This window comes from Mustela lutreola, chromosome 7, assembly GCF_030435805.1.
Source record: "Mustela lutreola isolate mMusLut2 chromosome 7, mMusLut2.pri, whole genome shotgun sequence".
Taxonomy (NCBI): domain Eukaryota; kingdom Metazoa; phylum Chordata; class Mammalia; order Carnivora; family Mustelidae; genus Mustela; species Mustela lutreola.
The window spans coordinates 34,609,717-34,624,786 of record NC_081296.1 but is presented as its reverse complement, the minus strand read 5'-3'; the positions used below and the strand labels follow the sequence as shown (position 1 = coordinate 34,624,786).

The following is a 15,070-nucleotide window of genomic DNA, read 5'->3' as shown; positions in this document are numbered from 1 at the left end:
TTAGCTGTTGTTGGTTCTCTGCCTTTCTCTTGCAGTTTTTGAATTAGTTTGTCAAACTCCACAGTTGAAGTTTTGATTAGAAATGTAGATTTATCTTATTCAAATTTAGTGTGATTTTTGAAATTGTTTAGTTGATGAAAATTCCAATTTGATGAAAATCAAATCAAAGTTGATGAAAATCTAAATCTGTTTTATTTTTTAAAAGAGAAAATTAATAACTAGTTCCCAGTCCACCCAAAACCCTTAAATAATAAAATCAACCAAGATTTTCAACATAATATAAAATATTTAAAATCAATTACTTAGTTGTTTCACACTTATTAAATTCATTAGCATCTTTCTGGACAGAATACAGTGATACTGGACAATGTCAGATATTTCTTCTGTACTGCTCCAAACATGTACAAATTGTAATGTAAACAAATGATGAAAAAGTATGCTAAAGATATATGATAAAGGCAAATAATTCTTAGCTAATAACCAGGACCATTAAAAAATGATAATTTACTGATTGAGGACTTTCCTGGGTGAGATTTGGTAGCGGGAGTTGGGAGAGTTACATGGTGAGTTAGGGTGCATGGGAAGGAGTTGGTAAAGGGGCTCACATTCAGATGCTGAGAGGTATTGGGCAGTTTTCTCTTCATGGCTCCCGAGACTCCAGAAATAGATGCTCTGAATCATTGTCCAAAGACTTTAGTTAAGCAACAAGATGAAAAAAAATCTCAAAATAGATACCTCCTTGTGTTCTTGTTACTTATAGTTATACAGTGTGAGGCTGAGATACAATCCTGTCAGTTAAATAGCTGAGACACAACTGCTGAGTGGACACAGCAGTCTCTCTGAGATTCATAAGCACCTTAAATGTGCACTCACTCAAGTTCATTATAATTTTTTTAAATTATTTGATTAGTGACTTCTGGATTTGTAAAGGACACATTGTAGCAAATACTCAGTAGCAGAAATTCTTCAAGTAAGAAATTATGGAACCATAAGAGAGTAGGGACTCTGAAAAACAACCTGAGGGTTTTGGAGGGACGGGGGGTGGGAGGTTGGGGGAGCCAGGTGGTGGGTAATAAGGAGGGCACGTATTGCATGGAGCACTGGGTGTGGTACAAAAACAATGAATTCTGTTACAATGAAAAGAAATTTTTAAAAAATTATGAATGCATGATTTTATTTCCTCCATTTATTTAGGTAGTTTTATAATTCCTGTATAAATGTAGATAGACAAATAGGAGTGTAATTTATGTTTATGTACTGCTTTTATTAATTTATAGATTCTTGGGTGTTGTACATACATAAATCATCTGGGAATAAGGAAATTTTGTTTCATCCTTTTGTTTAATTTTTTTTTTCTTATTACATCAGCTGTGGCTCCCTGGACATTGTTCATGGAATTGGTCATAATAAACATTCTGTCCCTTATTTTCTAGTAATTTCTAATAAGTTTCACCATTAGGTGTGATGTTTGCCATCTCTTTTTAGTAGATCTCTTTTATGAGATTTAAAGTTTTCTATAATGGTGTCATATAACAGTTGCTTGCTTATGTAACTTGCATTTAACTTCTGTGTACCACAGTTTTTTCAATTATATCATGGTGATGATAGTCATTCCCTCTTGGGAAATTGTGAAGATAGAATAAGTATATGTAAAACACTTACAACCAGGGCATATAGTGTAAGTGCTATGTGTTAACTATTTTTACAGTTACAAATCCTTGTTTGCTAAGAGATTTTTTTGTTTTGTTTTGAAATCATGAACAGGTATTGAAATCTGATTTCTATAACTCATATTTGATTGTCTCATTGGATTATTAGGACGTTAATTAGTATTTGTTGAGCTTAGTGGAGTGACGTGTTTATGTTATAATGACTAGAATTTAGCTCAAATGACTTTATAAGCCTTGGCATATTTAATGGTAGTTCCTATTTCACATTTTTCTCTGGGTTGCCTTTAGAAGCTCTTTTTGTGCCTTAACCTTCCTATTCATCCTAATATAAGCATACTGCAGTCATTAAAGAATCTGTTACTTACTGCCAGGGAAATGTTTATTTTTTTTTTTAAAGGTTTTATTTGACAGAGATCACAAGTAGGCAGAGAGGCAGGCAGAGAGAGAGAAGGAAGCAGGCTCCCTGCTGAGCAGAAAGCCCGATGTGGGGTTCGATCCCAGGACCCCGATATCATGACCTGAGCTGAAGGCAGAGACTTAACCCACTGAGCCACCCAGGTGCCCCAGGAAATGTGTTTTTACACTTAGCACAGCTTCTTAGTGGAAGTAGATTACTTCGTCTATATTTTGGTGTTTTACTAACAGATCAGTGGTCTGTTTATAACTCTGAGAATAGATTATAGTTACTAGGTGAACAAGCAGTTTGGGGGAATTTACCAATACAAGAAATTTTGTTTTGGGGTTTCTCTTTTGAAAATTGACTAATGTTGAAAAGTCGCTGTAGGAACAAACTTGATAGAATTATTTGTATACAGCTGGGACTGACTTTAGGGACTGCTTTTCTGACTTGCTAAAAAGCTAAAGATTGACAAGCCCTTTCATACTGCATTATCCAGCTTGGCTTTTAACTCCAGGAGAACTATGTTCACAAATTGATGCTCTATTCCTTTGGGGTTGGTATAGAAGCATTAAATTGTACTAAAATATTCATATGTGAGTGCATTTAGCTGAAAGCAATTGATGTTTTATTCCCAAGAGGGCAGAGAAAACTGCTGTATGGACCTGCAGTCCAGAAAACACCCTTAGCATGCTTCTTAAAGGTAATTACGTGGCCTGGATGATCAGAGTCCTGACAGTGAAACTTAAAATGACAATGAAGAAGTTGTAGAATTTATAAACTGGGGTAAGGCTATATAAATTGTTCAGTTGTGCAATAGTTAAAAACTTTTTTGCTAAGTATTTTTTTTTTTTTAAGATTTTATTTATTTGACAGAGAGATCATAAGTAGGCAGAGAGAGAGAGAGAGGGAAGCAGGCTCCCTGCTGAGCAGAGAGCCTGATGTGGGGCTTGATCCCAGGACCCTGAGATCATGACCCGAGCCGAAGGCAGAGGCTTTAACCCACTGAGCCACCCAGGCACCCCTTTTGCTAAGAATTTATTCTGATAATATCTTTGCATTCAAATTATAGCTTTGATTTCTTAGCTAATTTTAATTAGACGGATTTCTTTAAACATTTATTCCAGAGGACCAATATCAATGAGGTTTTTTCATTCATTATCATTTTATATATAAGGTTGAAATTTTTAAGTTTTTGGAGAGTTCTTGAACTCTTTTTCCATATATAACTGTTTAAAAGCATGCCATGATTATGATAAATTGACATATCATATAGGCAGTCAATCTAATTTAACAGCTGGCATGAAAATCGATAAGAGTAGACAACAGATCTTTATCTTAGCTATCCTTGTGTGGTAACTGGAAAGGAATAAAACTATTCTAAATTCTGGGGCGCCTGGGTGGCTCAGTGGGTTGAAGCCTCTGCTTTCAGCTCAGGTCATGACCCCAGGGTCCTGGGATCGAGCCCCGCATCAGGCTCTCTGCTCAGCAGGGAGCCTGCTTCCTCCTCTCTCCTCTCTCTCTGCCTGCCTCTCTGCCTACTTTTGATCTCTGTCAGTCAAATAAATAAATAAAATCTTAAAAACAAAACAAAACAAAACAAAAAAAACTATTCTAAATTCTTATTCCTACTGTATTTTTGGTTCTTTCACATAAATGCTAACTTATTTTCTCAGGTATAGCTTCAGATGTGATAAAGATGCACATGAATGTCAGAGAACATAAGACACTATAATAGAAGGAAATGTTTATTTATTTATTTATTTATTTTTAAAGATTTTTATTTATTTATTTGACAGACAGAGATCACAAGTAGGCAGAGAGGCAGGCAGAGAGAGAGGAGGAAGCAGGCTCCCTCCGAGCAGAGAGCCTGATGCGGGCCTCAATCCCAAGACACTGAGATCATGACCCGAGCTGAAGGCAGAGGCTTTAACCCACTGAGCCACCCAGGCACCCAGGAAATGTTTATTTAACAGATAATTGTTCATTTAGAATATGTACTTCAGACCTTTTGTTCACTTTAGGGCTAAAGATATGAATACTTGAAATCTTGTACAAAAGAATATTTGAACAACTGAGTCTAATTATTTTATATATATAATTAATATATAATGTTATATATTGATAGTAACCAAATTTAGTTTGGTGAAAAGGAATTTGGGAAATGGTGCGGTGTCTGGGACAAAAGAATGTATTCCATTTCCTTGACATGAGATTACTTAGAGGGTCTCTAGTTAGGTTGGATCAATAGTAAATTTATTATTTTATTATAGGCACTTTCTTTTTCCACATTATTAGCACTGCTAAAATTCTTAGAACTTTAGGAGTCCCTGGGTGGCTCAGTTAAGCATCGGCCTCCAGTCCAGGTCATGATCCTGGGGTCCTTGGATCAAGCCCCAAATTGGGCTCCCTGCCCAGCGGAGAGCCTGCTTCTCCCTCTCCTTCTGCTTTCCCTCTGCTTGCTCTCTCTCTCTCTCTCTGTCAAATAAATAAGTAAATAAAATCTTTTAAAAAAAATTCTTACAGCTTTAGAAAGTACTAAAAGGAGTCTTTTAGTTCTTTTAATTCAACTTGGGTTGAATTTCACAACTCTGGTTGCCTTTTTTTTTTTTAGTAAACTTTACTTTTGAGAACAGTTTTGGCTTTACAGAAAATTTGCAAAGATTCTTCAGAGAATTCCCATAAATCATGTACTTGGTTTCCTCTGTTATTGTTGTTATTTTTTTTTAATGTTATGTGAACTGTTTGTTTTTGATAATTGTCAAAACCACAAGATTCTAGAGCTCAAGTTTTTTGAAGGTGGAGAATTAAGTGAAGGCTTCTGTCAAGGGTGCTAACTTTTTAATGACTATTTTATTGTAAAATTTTAAAAATTTGCCATTTTAACCATTTATGAGTGTACAATTCAGTGGCAGTAATTACGTTCACAGTGTTATGCAACCATCACCATCTATGTCCACAATTTTTCATCACCCCAAACTGAAACCCTATATCCATTAAGCAGTAACTCTCTGTTCCCCCCATCCTAGTCCCTGCTAATCTTTCATCTACTTTATGTCTCTGTAATTTTTGCCTCTGCTAGATATTTCATAAAAGTGGAATCATAACAGTATTTGTCCTTTTATGAGTGTCTTATTTTATTTATCATGTTTTCAGATTTCATTTATATTGTAGCACGCTTTAGAACTTCATTCCTTTTTTATGGCTGAAGAATATTCCATTAATATACCATGAACATTTTGTTTATCCATTTATCTGCAGGTGGATACTTGCATTGTTTTGTTTTCACCTTTTGGCTATTGTGAATAATGCTTCTGTGAACATTCACATACAAGTATATGTTTGAGTCTGTTTTTGGTTCTTTTGGGTTTATATCTTGGAGTGGGATTGCTGGGTCTTATGGTGATTCTGTGTTTAGCTTTTTGAGGAATTGCCAAATTGCTTTCCTCTGGTTACTTTGTAGCTCTCATGAGGTCCTTGGCATAGAAGTTATCTTAAGAATTTTAGAATAAAGATCAAGGAATGCTATGCAGAAGCAATGACTTAACTCTTAGTAAGTTTAGGAAAGAGGCAGCTTGGTTGAGGGAAAAGAATATTGCTTGGAAGTCAGGTCCTGGTGCCATGTTTGTTTTGTGGGGCCACAATTTTTTCATTGTTAAAATAAAACAATTACATAGATAATGTCAGAGGTGCCTTACTACAAAATTCTATGTAGGACTATATAATTTAGCATGTTCTAACTGATTTCAATCAATTAAAAAATCTTGCCGACAAAAAATTCGATAATCAAAGTTTTTATTTGACCCACTAAAATACAAAGCTTTGTAATAAAGTGATTCTATATCTAAGTGTTTTGATGGCATATTCCCAGGTATTTCATTTTAATCATCTGAATAATTTTAGCAAAGTATATGATAATAAACTTGGTTTTCTGTTATTCCAAGTATGCATAAAGAGTATTTTCCCACAGTGGGAAATCCGGGAATTAGCATAGAAGTGAATTAGGTAAATGTTGCACATTTAATTGTAAAATAGCTAAATATTTAAAGATTATATTTTATTTACTTGAGAGAGCATGAGAATGAGAGAGATTGAATGAGTGGGGAGAGGGGCAGAGGGAGAAGCAGACTCCCTACAGAGCAGGGAACCCCATGTGGGACTCAGTCCCAGGACCCTGGGATCATGACCTGAGCTGTAGGCACCTGTAAAATTGATGGTACTTTAAACTTAAGTTAGCTGTTCATCTCATCTTGTGTTAATGATTTTTCTCTAAGATAAATATATTTATTGCCGTTTTAAAGACTAGTGGCTTGAGTTAAAGCATATTACCAGTACTGTCATAATATTCAGTTATCTATGGTATAATAGAAAAAAGTACTGAATTTAAAAATCAAAGGAATTGGGCTAAGAAGCCAGCCTTTTACTAGGTACACTATACATAACCTTGGACAACACATAGCCTGCCTGAGCCTATGCTTTTCTCTTCCGTAAAATGGGAGTAATTCCTATCCTATAGAGTTGTCATAGTTATATGAGATCAAGTTTGTAAAGTACAGCGTAGTTACCAGAATATCATAGACAGTGTGTGTAACTGTAATGATTTGTATGCTAGCTTGACTCTTGATAAAAACCTGAGCTAGTCCTAGTACAGGAGCATTGTCTAATGGCTGGGACATATGTTCGGCTTCAAATCAAGAGTATGTGTAAAGTCCTCCATTCATGTAAAACTCAGTTTAGCCATAATCCTGCCTGAGAACTTCGTAACACAGGCATAGAGCTCTTGGAGAAAAGAGCCACAGTGAGTTGTGCTTTGTGTTTTGGGGCCTCTTCCAAAAAGAGAAGAGACTTAACACAATTTGGCAAACAGAAGAAATAGTTTGGCCTTTTAAATGAGCAACAGGATGAAATATAGCAATACTAATGCACAGGAGACTTGCAGTAATTAGAAAATATAGCTCTGTTAATCTGCTTCTCAGAGACATTCATTATTTGCTATGATAAATTCCATCTAACTCCTAACCTGGCATTTGTCCTATATATGTGTGTGTTGTGTTTTAGCTGTAACAGTTGCTGTTTAAAGTAATGCTTCTGTAGTCTTCTAAATAAGAAGGTTGAGAAAGCATTTGCCATTTTGTAAAACTGGTGTCCTATCTGAAGCTATCATGAGGTTATTGTTATTGGTTATTGGATCTCCAAGCTCTAGAATTACTTTTAGGATGTCTTTTCAAATTTCTGTCTTTGAAGAAATGTAGTTTTTATGTTCCTTCCCCAACTCTATCTAGAAAGGGAGACTCCTGGTAGAAAAGAAATTTTAAACCTGATTTTTAAAGAGATAAAGCAATGTTGGCTTGGCTTTTCTGCTCTGAAAGCTTCAGATTTAGCTACTCCACTCATTCATATTTCATATAAACAAAAAAGTGAATCTTTAAATCTTTCTACTTTGTTTAAAGTAAAGCATATCTGAAGTTGCTGCAGGCAGAATACTGTCCAATTCCAGAAAAAAGGGAATGTATGAATTTACAACATAAACTCATGTAATTTCAACTTCATATATATGTGTATGTGTATATATATGGATTTTGTTTTGAGAGAGAGAGAGCATGCAAGTCAGGGGTAAGGGCAAAGGGAGAGGGAGAGAGATTCTTAAGTGGAACCCAACATAGGGCTTTATCTCAAGACCCAGAGATTAGGATCTGAGCCAAAACCAGGAGTCACCCAGGTGCCTCATATATATGTTTTATATAACCAGTATGATATGTCTTGGTACCTGAATCTGGGGTATATATTTCTATATAAGATTGCATTAGAATCTTGGAAAGAAATTTACCCCAACTTTCTAAGCAAGCCAACACTATCTAGAAAGTTGGGCAGAATTTCCAACTTTATTGCCAGTACTATATGCAGAGTATCAGTTAAGTAAGTAAGTATCAGTTAAAAGAAATTTTCCCAGTGCATTATCCCAGAAGAATTATATCAAATTAATAACAACTTCCTTGAGGTGGTGGTTGCCACTTCAAATTGGAATGTAGATAATAGTTGGCTGTCTTTTGCCTTCTAGTTTAAGGAATTAGTGATCATTTAGTAGTAATAATAATAGCATAAGTATTAACATCTAACCTATTTAGAACACTTCACATGCACTAGGTTATTTAATGATCACAACAGTCCTATTAGCTGCAGTTTATCTCCATTTTGCACACAAGATTGAGATTCTGAGAGGTTAAATAACTTGCTTGAGAATATAGAGGGTATGTGTGGAACAGTCAGGATCTGAACCCATCTCTGATCCTATTTATTTAGTTATAATAGTGATTGAATAAATGTACTGGCTTTGTATACTTATTTACAACTTTTTAAAAAAGTTTTTTTTTATTTATTTGAGAGACAGACAATGGGAGCATGTGCAGAGGGGGAGGGGCAGAGAGAGAGGGACAAGCAGACTCCTCACTGAGCAGAGAGCCATGTGCACAGCTCAATGTGGGACTCAGTCCCAGGACCCTGGGATCGTTACCTGAGCCAAAGTCAGATGCTTAACCGACTGAGCCACCTAAGTGCCCCTCATTTTTGGCTTTCTTGAATTGAGATCTTAGCTCATTAATTTTTGATAATCTTGTTTCCTAATATAAACATTTTAGAGGTGTAAATCTTTTTTTGTATTACTTTAGCTGCATCCTACAATTCTGATAAGCTTTGCCTTTTTTGGTGTTTCATTCCAACTACTTCTAAATTTCTATTTTAAAATATTGTTTTTACTCATTACTTAGATACTTTTTTGAAAAAAATGTGTTTTTAAGGATAGATTTTTGAGTTCTTCTAGAGTTTTAAGAAAAAATCATAACCTACAAGAGGGTAAAATTTAATAGTTTTCTTTTCAGAGTATAAATTTACCATATTAAGCCAGTGGTTTTCATCTGCCTTTGGCTTTCCTGTAATGGTCCACACAACCTTAAATTTGATGGACTTTTGTCATCTATTTGTGATTTATCTGTTGTTGGCTGCCCTCTTATTTAATCCTGCTGCTTCTCATGCCGGTCTTCAGTTTTGTTACACTGCTGACTTTCCTTTTCGGTTCTCTCTCTGAGTTTAAAACAACCTATAAATGATCTTGTTCTGAGCCAATCCAAGCAAGGCAGACACATGAGACTAATATCATTTTATCTTTACATCCACTGTCAGACCATGTAGTATAGTACCCTTGTAGAGTTTACAAGAAAGCTGTTCTTTAGCTTATTCTAAAATTATCTTGGATCTGTGCTGTCTAATATGGTAACCACTAACCTACATGTGGCTCTTGGGCACTTGAGATGTACTTAGTCTGAATTGAGATTGCATTATTAAAGTTAGTTTTACTTTTTTGTTTTGTTTTGTTTTACTTTAATTAAGCTTAGTCAGTTAAGCTTCTGGGTGGCTCAGTCAGTTAAGCTTCTGCCTTTGGCCCTGGTCATGATCCCAGAGTCTTGGGATCGAGCCCCATGTTGGGCCCCCTGCTTAGCAGGGATGCTTCTGCCTCTGGCTCTCCCCTCCACTTGTGCACACTCTCGCTGGCACTGTCTCTCTCAAATAGATAAAATCTTTTTTTTTAATTAATTAATTTTTTTTTAGGGATTTTATTTATTTATTTGATAGAGGGAGACACAGCGAGAAAGGGAACACAAACCAGGGGGAGTGGGAGATGGAGAAGCAGGCTTCCTGCCGAGCAGGGACCCTGATGTGGGGCTCAATTCCTGGACTCTGGATCAGACCTGAGCTGAAGGCAGACGCTTAATGACTGAGCCACCCAGGCACCCCTCAAATAGATAAAATATTTTTTAAAAAATTTTTAAATTAAATAGGTGACTCACACATTTTATATTTTTTTGTATCTAACAACAGCGTTAGACAAAAATCACAATGTACAAGTAAGAGACCACTTTACTCCTTAGCTTCTGCACTAAAATCCTCTGGAGAATAGGACTCAGATAATACCTTTTAGAATTCCAGGTTTCCTGTACAAGGTTTGGGTTAAGCAGGAGTGATGTTCCTTCTTTCCAAAGAAAGTAACCAAAACTCAAGTCACGTATCAGAGAATACTCTGGCCGTGTTGATTCCACAGGTTGGTTAAATTTCTGTAAAAGTAGTTAAGGTTTCATTCCAGTCATCTTTCTGTTTATCAGACATTCAGGTTTATCATTTAGTTAGGACCAATAAAACCTGCTTTTAAAAGTGTGTCTTGAAAAAATTAAATAAAAGCTTGTTTTGTCTGAAGGACTAAGGAGCCATAGCAGATGGGATAAGCTGCGAAAGTGGGCTTCTGTCTGGCAGAGAGTAGAAATGACTACAGAGGAATGTCGTCCCCTGATCTGCTTCCTGCTTTCAGAGACCTCTCCACTTCTCAGTGGCAGGTACTGAAAGCATTTACACAAGAGACCAGAGCTCTGACATACTTAGATTTTTTCCCCCCCAGATTGGATTATAGACTATTATGATTTTATCTTAACCTATGTTGTTAGACTGTGAGCTTCTTGAGGACATGGGACAAAGAACAGTGTCTTTATATAGTCTCTGTAAGATGTATCAACAAGAGTAAATCATAGTTTATGTCTCTCAACTTTTTCCTGGTATGGCATACTTAGAAAACTACAGTGTTCTTGTATCACAGAGGATTCTGGCTTCTTTGTACTTCTAGTCCATACAACTTTTTTGTACGAATTAGGAGAAACATATCTCTTTCTCAAGTTACATTACTGCCATCTGTTGGAAAATTATTGTAATAAAAATGTGTTCTGTGATAATATGATGTAAGTGACATGACACCTCCCTCTGGAGCTGTTCAGTGTAGTAGCTCAGCTGTATGTGGTGGCCTTGAGACCACCCCAGGAGCCTAGCTGGCCAGTCAGTGGGCTGAGAGAAACAATATTTGAGCAAACCTCAAGACACATCAGTATCTTGAGAAACTAGTTATTATGCTAAGGACTGAAGCCTCACCGTACCCCTCGAAGTAGGGATACTTAATAATCCCAGTTTTTCAAATGAGCAGGCCGAGGCATGGAGAGGTTCAATAGCTGGCCCACAGTCCTGTGTCTGTCAGGTGGCTGAGTTGGAATTTAAACATAGGCGATGAGATTCTAGAGCCTAGGCTCTTAACCTCAGTAATGTATTCCTCTTGCGAACTGGATGCAGCAGTTTCCAATCCCTGTTCCTATTTTCATCTCAGCCCACTGTAAAGTGTTTTAGAGCCTGGCCTCTGAGTTCTTTTGATGAGTCTACAGCTATAGTCTTTCTAGGTTGTTACAAAGAGGGATTTGTGCTTTGTTCTGCTGGTTCTTGTTTCTATTGAAGTAAGAGTGCTGTCCCTTCTTTACATTTCAGAATAACCTCTGGTCCTGTTACTGCCCTGGTGGCTTTACTTCTTCCCACCAGTCCCCATTCTTTATTTGCAGAATGACCAACGAGAACTGCTGCCAACTCATGTAGGCTGATCTAATCTCACTTCTAGATTCCTTCCCTTAAGGCTCCTAGGAATTTATCTCCAGAACTTCCCCTCCTTACTTCTCTGTCTGCTCCTTTCTTTAATCCTACCTTTTTTTGAACCCTTAATTGCTGCTCCCTCCAAAATCACCTCTCATTTTTCTATCCAAATTATCTTACTTTCTGATTTTGGAAGGTAAGTGCCTCAGGGCAGGGATTGCCCTGTTATGTTGTGAAGTGGTGTCTAAAGTGCTCCATAAATTAGCATCTGTAGAGAGTTTTATACATACTAATTATTATTATTGAAATACAGAAATGCTTTCTGAGCCATAAGGAAGCATCTTAAGGTAATAGTCTAATTGCCTGTACATGTTTTTTAAAAAAGAAGAAAAAATTCTCTCTTCCTGCCAGAGAGAGCTATCAAATCGCAGAACAGATCTCAGAACAGCAGCCCAAATCCCAGGACTCTTTCTGGTTATTGTTTTAATGCTTTTATATTTATTCAGAGAATCATGTTTGTAAGACAGTAAAATGAGGGCCTGTTGGTCATGTGAACCCATTTGGATTACTTAACCCTGGTCAGAAAAGCAGGAATGGCCCTTTGGTTTGCTTTGGTCCAGAATCTTTAATTTCCTTAGTGTCATTTATAGTTAAAGCCGATGGTATTCATTTCTCAGGGGGTATAAAATAAATTTCATTTATATTATATTTATGTAGATGTTTATTGCCAGAATGATCAACGTTTTTTATTAGCATTTTATGATGCAGATGGAGCTTTTAAGACTTGTTGAATTTTAATGTAGACATGTATGTTAGAAGGACTCATTTACAGAGCTATTGATTTTTTCCAGTGCTTGCTTTGAGAATGTACTTGGAAGAGTGGTTAGTGAGATAGTTTTCTGAGTCCTCTGAACCTTGAAGACAACCCTTTAGGTTTGTTTTTTCTAAATAACTGCTTTGAAAATCTTGTTGGCCTAGTTTTCCTGAATGTGAGATTTAATAAGTATATATTTTTGATAAACAATTTAATGATTGTCCTTTAAATGAAAGAAATGCCAGTCAGAATAACTGAAATGATGTTGAAATTATCAATTGAAGTTACCTGAAGTCTTAAATAAAAAATAGTGGTGCTTTCTCAAAGAAAAGAAGCTTGTTTATCACTTATGGTAGTGACCATGCTTGATGAAGTATGACAGGGTCTTATTGCATTGTCCAAGTGTAAGTGGTCATAACAGACTCATTGCTTATGTTTGAGAGAGAATCATGGAGTTGGGATTTTTTTTTTATCCTTACCCGTATGTTTTACTTCCTGCAGCCTAAGAACGTCTTTTTAGGTCAAATTGTACCTACTGAAATTTAGGCTTTTGGTGGTAACTAAAGAGCAAGTTGAATTGGAAAACAAGCCTACCTCATTTTTAGATGATTGAACTCACTTTGGGGACTAGGTTGTCTCCTTTCCCAGGGTTTATAATGGTATCTTGATGCCTTAGAAGTGGTTGGACACTTCATGCCTTTTTTTTTTTTTTTTAATTTTATTTATTTATTTGACAGAGAGAGTGCACTAGCTGGGGGGAGGGGCAGGCAGAGGAAGAGGGAGAAGCAGGCATCCTGGTTGACGTGGGACTCGATCCCAGGACCCTGGGATCATGACCTGAGCCAAAGGCATATGCTTAACCAACTGAGCCACCCAGATTCGCCCACTTTATGCCTTTAAAGATAAAGCCTGGGTATATAGCATCCCCTGGCCTGGTCCTATTGGAAAGAATTTAGGTTTTAAGCTGCATAAGAGCTGAGCGATCACCTTTCTAGTGGTTCTTAGCTCTGGCTGCATGTTAGAGTATCCTGGAAAGCTTTTTAAAGAATCTCTAGTTTGGGGGCTATACCCCCCTCTGTTTACAATTGAGAAACTGAGAAAGGGGGAAATTGACTTGTATACAGCCACACATGTTATGTGTTATGAAAAATCATAGCATTATTTACTGACATTATCCTCAGATCTTGGCTGAAATGCTCTCACATTTTGGGGCAAGCAGTTGTTAAATCATAAGCAGTGTAGAAAACAAGGTGGGACTACCTAACACTGTCATTAAATAATAAAACTGAGTGTGACAAAGCCACTTTCAGTGCCTTCCACCTTATTCATATTGAGGAGTGACTGCTGTCAGTTGTGGCAAATCCGTAATGTCAGTTTGGTTATATGGTAGATAAACATCCTACCCAAGGCCAGACTTGGTCAGTTTATGTGTGAGGGAAAGCTTTTCAGTTAAAGCTTTAATTGTATCTAGTAGACAGAATGAAGCAGCTAAACTCTTTTAAATTAAGCACTTAGTAGTTTTCTAAACATGGACACTAAATTTTTTAGGTAAGGGGGCAGAGAGCAGTAATCAGTAGTCATTCTCTGTTATTACTAAGGGCAGAGGGCCGGGGCGGGGAGTGCAAATATTGTCATCAACATTTGCTCAGAAACTACAGTCTGGGGGTCCTTTTATAAATCTTGAAATAGGCTTAGCCTATTCCTTCAAGAAGTTTGTATTTCTTAGGGAGGTTGTGTATGCATGTGCACATGTATGTGTGTCTGTGTTTAGAAACCCTTAAGGCTGTTTTGTACTTTTATTCTAAATATGAAAGTTTAATGACTATATCTTATCATTTTAATAAATACTCTTTTATGAGGAGGCAAACAAGTCAAAATATATTTTAATATGTGTATGTGTTTATATGTACATTGTGTATATATTGTGAATGGGTATATATGGATATGTATTGATATGTGTGTGTGTGTGTGTGTTTGTGTATAGTGAATATATACAGAGTGATGAATTCAAATGTGGTATCTAAATGAGCAGCCCAAACAAAAGTGCTGCCTCACAGCAAATTATGAGATTAAGTGAAACAGTTGATGTCAAATGCTTAGCACATACTTACTGCTCATTGATTTTCATTACCTGCATATTTATTATTATATCACCACTAGTATAGGAATTCAGAAGAAAAAGAAGACTATGGGTTAGATCAGAGAAGGAAGAAAACATGATTTAAGTAAAACATATTGCATCTATTTTATTTAAAATATCTTTAACCTAAGACTTGAATTGCTAATGCCAGTATTATGGAGGATACAATACAATATATATAAGTACATATTAATGATATGGTTTCTTTTGTTTCAGGAGCTTTATATTGCTGTAGGAATATCTGGAGCCATCCAACATTTAGCTGGGATGAAAGATAGCAAGGTAACTACACAATAATAATCCTAGAAGAAAAATTACCTTATTTTAAAATTTTGGTTTCTTTCGTTCCGTATAGTTACAGTGTGTACGTTCAACCATTCAGATTAATATTCTGTCTAGGAATAGAAAGAAATATAAGGTGCTGTTCACGGCTTGAAGCTGTCCCATTGGTAGGAGAGGCATTGTTATGTCATGGAAAGAAGTGTGACCCTGAGTCCCAACTCTGCCCCTAGCTTACTACATGATGTGTCTTGTCTGTTCCTCAGTTCTTTGCCTAATACATGTATTCATTGATGATGTTTAAGGTCCCTTTTAGCTCTGAC

General features: G+C 36.4%; 1 protein-coding gene across 1 annotated transcript in view; it reads left to right on the top strand.

Annotated features, from left to right (window-relative positions):
* Nucleotides 1-15,070, top strand: part of ETFA (electron transfer flavoprotein subunit alpha) — an 81,810-nt gene that overhangs the window by 52,321 nt on the left and 14,419 nt on the right. The window contains exon 10 of the mRNA XM_059180283.1: nucleotides 14,685-14,750. Coding sequence (XP_059036266.1) covers nucleotides 14,685-14,750 — 66 coding nt within the window. The remainder of the gene's footprint in view (nucleotides 1-14,684; nucleotides 14,751-15,070) is intronic.